The sequence below is a fragment of the Plasmodium inui genome, assembly GCF_000524495.1.
Source record: "Plasmodium inui San Antonio 1 unplaced genomic scaffold supercont1.11, whole genome shotgun sequence".
Taxonomy (NCBI): domain Eukaryota; phylum Apicomplexa; class Aconoidasida; order Haemosporida; family Plasmodiidae; genus Plasmodium; species Plasmodium inui.
In genome coordinates this window covers 28,280-34,268 of record NW_008481845.1, presented here as the reverse complement: position 1 = coordinate 34,268, position 5,989 = coordinate 28,280, and the positions used below count along the sequence as shown (strand labels likewise).

Below are 5,989 nucleotides of genomic sequence, written 5' to 3'. Positions count from 1 at the left end.
CTCCCTTGGGTGGCCGCCAAACTGGAAGGTTGCTGGGCCAAAAAACTATGCGTGCCTCTCGCGCCAACGTTAGTGGAGGTACAGCCTTGAAAGCAGCTGGAAAAAAAAGAAAAAAAAAAAAAAAAGTTTCCTCGGGGGTACGTTTGTGTGGCACGCGTTGTGCCCTGTCAAGTGGGATGCCCCTCTGGACGGTCCTTTTGCGCCACCCCTTTTTTTGGAAAATTATCGCCCCGCACTCGCCACGCTGTTGTAACGTTGTTGGAAAATCGTCACAATTTTGTTGTCAATTTTTGCCCCTTCTTTTTTCTCCTTCTTTTTTCTCCTTCTTTTTTCTCCTTCTTTTTTCTCCTTCTTCTTTCTCCTTCTTTTTTCTCCTTCTTTTTTCCCCTTCCTTTTGCCGCTGCACAAAACGGCACGGCCGCGAAGAGACAGCTTCGCAACCGCGGGAGAGACACTTCTCCCCCCTCCCCTGCGCCTCCCACAATGGTGTTGACGAAGCGGTATGAGTACTCCCCTCTGGAGGAGATCTTTTTCCCCAAGCGGACTCCAAACGCGCAGTGTTACTCCGATGAAGATTTATCCCTTGGAGACAAAGGAAAAAAGGGGAAGGGGAAACACACCCCCCTTCCGAAGCAGAAGAGGACTGAGATGAGCGGAGTAAGGCACAAAAACGTCAGCCCCAACATCAACCAGATAAAAGACGAATTGCTGCAACCGGAGCTGTCCCTAGAATTGTGCCAACGGAAAAAAAATTACTATCTCAATACCAGGCACGAAAGCCATGTGCAGAGCTATTTCTTTTTTTATGACTACCGAAAGTGCTTCCTCAACATGGATGGGAAGATGTTCATCGACCGGAACCCCGTGCGAATATTGAGTGAGCCCCCAGCTGCGTGTCCAGCCGTTTGTCTCTACGTTTTGACTGCCCTGCTGATGAGCTCCTGATAAGCTGCCACTCACCTGCTACTGACCCGTTTCTAATTTTTCTTTGTTCCTCCTCCACCCGCGCAGACGACGGCACGAACCCAGACGAGAGGCTCAAGGAAGCCATCCCCGTGCAGAATTACAACTCCTTCGTCTACGCATACGACATATAAGTGTGCGGGGTGCCACGTTGGGAGGAGAGCTCACCTCCTTCGATGGTCCCATCGGGGGAGACCCACATCGGACAGAAGACTGCACTTTCGTCGTTGTCGTGCCTGGCAATTTCCCGGGCAGACATTTCTAAATCGAATTAGCGGGGCGCCTGCGCGCGCCGGCAGAGGGGCGTCATCGGAAGTAAAGAAGTAACGAAGCCAGACGAAGTAACGAAGTGAAATGAAGTGAGGAGCCTTAAAAGAAGGCAAAGCGGAAGCAAAACGGAAGCAAAGCGAAACGAAGCGCACACCCTGCAAAGGCACAGGGGCGCACCCATAAAGGGAAGAAAAAAAAAAAAAAAAAAAAAAATTAAATTAGCAAAGGGGGGAAAAAGTACACACAACAGGAGCTGTTCGCAGGGATTCGCAGCGGAGTAACCATCACTGGCCACGCAGTGTCGTTAAGCGGCCGCTGTGCGGCTATACCACAGTGCCGCCCTACCGCCGTACCGGCATCCCCTACTCGTTCGGCGGGCGCTTCTCATTTATGCTGTCGATCTGCTTGGCCTTTTTGAATTTCTCCAACTCGTTCTCCAGACCCTCCCTGCCCTGCAGCAGGAGGCCCACTGGGATCCTGTACCCAGGGCTGCACCCCTTTAGCTGCACAATCAACTCGTTCTCCTTGCGAAGCGTCCTAAATACTCTCATGAGACGACCAACCGATTGGACCTTTTTCCTGAGGGCATCGGATCGTTCCTTGGACGCCTGCGCGTCATCGGTGGGGAGGTGCGCTGCTTTTCCCCCCTGGGCGTCCATCTGCTGAGTAGACTCAGCAGCGGTAGCAGGAGACCCCTCTAATGCTTCCCCCTCATTTTTGGATGCACCACTATAGAAGCAGCCTTCTTTCAAAAGCGCTTCCTCCCTCTGAGAGGAGGAGAGTCCCCCTTCGGTAGGAGTACCTTCCCCATGAGTAGCGACACCATTATGGGCAGTGTGTTCCTCTAACTTCATATTGTTCTCCTCAATGTAATTAATAATCTGGAGTATCTCCGTGGGAAGCACAACGTCCATGACTCCCTCATCCGACTGATTTACGCTGGAGTTTAAAATGCAGTAAAGCATTTCTGTGACTTTCTCACTGACAAAAGGAAGAGACCAGGTAAATAAATTCATGAAATTAGGTAGATGATACGGATGGGGTGAGAAGCTAAATTGCTGTATGTTCAGAGTGTTGCTATCAAATTTGAGTACCGCCCCTTTGTTGTTATAAACGTCGCAATAATTCGGTGCTGAAAAAATCGTGATGACTATAGGGAAGCCCGTCTTCAAATTGGTTTGGTGCATTTTGTATCCCTCCAGCTGTGCCTCGTGCGCTCTTATAATGGAGAGTAATCCATTTTTCTCCAAAAAGGTCGTAGCAGCATTGTATCCAAAGAAGTAGCTACATCCTCGAATGTCATTCGGGAAAAAGGATTCTGTCTGGATGGTGTGCTCCTCCTTGTCTTCATCAATAGGGTCAGCCCATAATATGTCACAGAAGATGCCTGACCTGGGAGGCTCCTGAAATCTTGTGAATGAACAAATCTGATTCAGCAGTACCAGCTGTGGGGAGAGGCCTCCATGGACAGCTAGAAACTTCCCATTGATGACAGCCGACAAGGGGAGTGTATCAAATGATTCCATAAAGGCATAGTAGACGACCATGTCGTATTTATATTCACACTCATCTCGGAAATTGAAGAATGAGGTCATCTGCCTACATTCATGATTTCCTCTTATTAACCATATTTTATTGGGGAAATTAATTTTTAAGGCGTAAAGGTGTAACAGGACTTCTATACTGAAGGATCCTCTGTCGACATAATCGCCAAGAAAGAGAAATTGAGTGTTGTCTGGGTTCCCTCCCACTTCTAATAGCTTTAAAAAATCGTAGTATTGTCCATGTATGTCTCCGACGATTGTTATTGGGTCTTGGAGCCTCAGTAGGTTTGGCTCGTTACTCACTATGTCGATTACTTTCTTTATTATGTCGAGGCAGTCTTCCTTTCGGATGCGTCCCTCCTTCTTCAGGTGGTCCCGCAGAGCTTTGTAGTCTGGTGGCTCGTCCGTGCCGTTCGGGTAGAGGAGCTCCAGGCTGAGCGGCTAAAAGTGGAAGGGAGGGACAGTGTTCAGATTAGCGGTGTAGCGATCACCTCAGTGATGGTACTGATCATGTTAGTGATAGTGATACGGGTATGGAGCCAATTTGCGAAGCCACCTCACCCCGCGGCTGTACTGTGCGTTCCAGAAAAATTATCACCCGGCGTGATAGGAGGGGAGGGGGGAATCCCCGTTTGTCTCGATTTCATCCACACGGTGAGATATCCATCCCGTTGGTTACGCTTCCCAGTAGTGCCATTGCTGGTGACAATTATGTGGGATCTCCCTCGTAGGATCTCCCTCGTGGGATCTCCCTCGTGGGAGGAAGGCAAACTTATGCTAGCAATGGGAGAGTTCCTCTTGCAATCACCTGTCGGGGCCGCGACTGGGAAGTGCGCCAACCACAGGAGCTCCTTCGTTTATCTGCACCTTTGCTACTGAGACATCTGCACGATGACGTCCACTCCGTATGCATTTCGTCTGACCCTTCTTTGTAGTTCCTCCTCGAATGTGCCACGTGAGGAGGAACCACCAGCAGGGAAATAGCAGCGGGGATCCACCTGGGTACACCCTACTGCGCAGATTTTACACGGTGAATTTTTTTTTTCCATCTTCCCTTCCCTGCACGATGACCAATCTGGCTAGCTCGTTCGTTTGGCTCCGACACACAGTACAGCCCCCTCTGGATGTTCGAGGCGTCGGCATGGAGACTTCCCCCCCCCTGGTAGAGTTTCCCATCCGTCCAGGTACATTCAGGGGTGGGAGATGTGGATCCCCTCATGCGCGCGGGACGTAGAGGTTCACTCGCCGCGCAGCTACACGAGTGAAGAGGCGTAGAGCTGAGCCCCGTACAGCTAAGTGCCGTACAGCTGAGCGCCTCCAACTGTTACCTTCGCGGGTGGGGGTTCCACGTCTTTCACTTGTCTATCGTTCTTAGGATTTGGTAGAGGCTCCATTTCTGCAAAATTGAGGGTTCCTTTTTTTTTTTTTTTTTTTTTTTTTTTTTTCTTCTTCTGCTTCTCCTTATTGAATTCTGCAGGGGTACATGATGCTGACTGCTTTTTTTACTTAAACATGTTAAATTGGAAATTTATAATTACATAAAAAGTGAGGCATCATATTGACATAGGGCGTAGAGGGGGAGGAAAAAAGGAAAAAGTTAAAGGGGATGATGCGGCGGAAGAACGGGCGTGAGAAGTAAGACGTACGAATGGCATTTGAAGCTACTAAACAAATGGGGAAGGCGAAAAGAAAGTTTCGAATTGGTAAGCATAGAAAATGTGGCCATTAAAAGTGCGTGTCATGCAAGTGCGTTTTTGTTCGTCACGTTCGTTATGTTATGTTTGTTTCTTTATTTTTTTATTTTTTTTTGTGTTTTGTGTGTTTTTTGCGTTTTCTGCGTTTTCTGCGTTTTCTGCGTTTTCTGCGTTTTCTGCGTTTTCTGCGTTTTTTACATTTTTCCTGTTTTTTTTTCTTTTTCTGTGGTGTGTAAAATGGCTTCCTTCTGTTTTCCTTTGCTTTGTTTTGTTTTGCCCTGCTCTGCTTTTCTTCCTTTTTTTTTTTTTCTTCCCATTTTGGGGAAGTGAATATAACTTCGGGGGGATGAAGTGGGAGAAGGATTCTTCGCGTTTGTGGGTCCCCCCACGGGGGTGTAATTTTGGGGTGAAGGAAAAAATGGAGGAGGTTCTTGACAAAGAAAGCTGCCCCACGCGCATATGCGCGCAAGTGAATCTGCTCATTTTGTAAATATATGGACATGCCACTTTACACACACAGGGTGTGTACCTGCCGTGAGAGATGAAATTGGGACGAAAAGGCGATCGTGTGTCACTGCATAGGTTTCTGCGTGGGGAAGACCCGCCCCCCCAAGTGAATAATTTTTCGCTGACTGTTGGCAAAGCTGTCCCGTCGCAGAATGAGTCCCTTCGCAGGAGTCCCTTCGCAGGAGTCCCTTCGTGAAAGTGTACCTTCACTGCGGTGAAGCAGCACCCGCTTTCCCAACCACCACTTGTGTGCGCTTACCCCTTCCGTATGAACACATCCCCCTCTTGTCGAAAAAGAAAAAAAAAATGAAGATGAGAGGAAGGCTTCTTCCGTTTGAGGGATCGAAATGGTGGGGCGAGCTTCACATCCGGACAGATGAATTTTTTTCGGAAATCTTTACCGCGTTGCCACTTTTCTATTTGTTGAAATTCCCCCGACGTACACCCCGTGAGTTTGCGCTGATGGGACAGTGGTAGTACCCGTTTGGCGAGAAGGTGCGAGTCCAGAGAGACGCGGAACTGCTCCAGCCAAAAAGCGTGACGAAGCGTAACGAAGCGCAACGGGCAGAGAGCCCTCCGGTGGGGGGATGCACATATTATTGGGATTACCATCCGGACGAGTGTGTCCCTGCGATTCGGCAGACATCTACTTGCTGCAGCAGATGTCCCATAGGGGGGATTTACCTTATCCTACAGGGGGGGAGGGCTGTCGCCATGGCAGAGACGTTTCAAAATGTGATGAGGTGATATCGTCCAAGTGGAGGTGAGGAAGGACGCTCCATCGAACGGTTATACCACTCAGTTTGGGAACGAGTAGCAAGTAGGTTGATTTTCTTCCAAAGAGGTCGTCCTCTCATTTAAAAAAATAAAAAACAAAAAAAAGTTGCAAATTGAGACACAATCTAACTTTGGAACAGATGTTCATATGAAAATAAGTAATGCGTGGATCCATTTTGTCTCTTTTTTTTTTTTTTTTTTTAGACAGAGTCTTGCTCTGTCGCCCAGGCTGGA

The 5,989-nt window shown here is 48.5% G+C and overlaps 2 protein-coding genes across 2 annotated transcripts; one reads left to right on the top strand and one right to left on the bottom strand.

Moving 5' to 3' along the window:
* Nucleotides 1-483: 483 nt before the first annotated feature.
* On the top strand, nucleotides 484-1,097 carry C922_02889 (hypothetical protein; the record flags this gene model as incomplete). The annotated part of the gene is made up of 2 exons (XM_008818487.1): nucleotides 484-877; nucleotides 1,012-1,097. The coding sequence occupies 2 exons, from the start codon at nucleotides 484-486 to the stop codon at nucleotides 1,095-1,097; spliced, it is 480 nt and encodes a 159-aa protein (XP_008816709.1).
* Nucleotides 1,098-1,595: 498 nt separating this feature from the next.
* On the bottom strand, nucleotides 1,596-4,171 carry C922_02888 (protein phosphatase 3, catalytic subunit; the record flags this gene model as incomplete). The annotated part of the gene is made up of 3 exons (XM_008818486.1): nucleotides 1,596-3,218; nucleotides 3,431-3,529; nucleotides 4,106-4,171. The coding sequence occupies 3 exons, from the start codon at nucleotides 4,169-4,171 to the stop codon at nucleotides 1,596-1,598; spliced, it is 1,788 nt and encodes a 595-aa protein (XP_008816708.1).
* Between the last annotated feature and the right edge of the window lie 1,818 nt (nucleotides 4,172-5,989).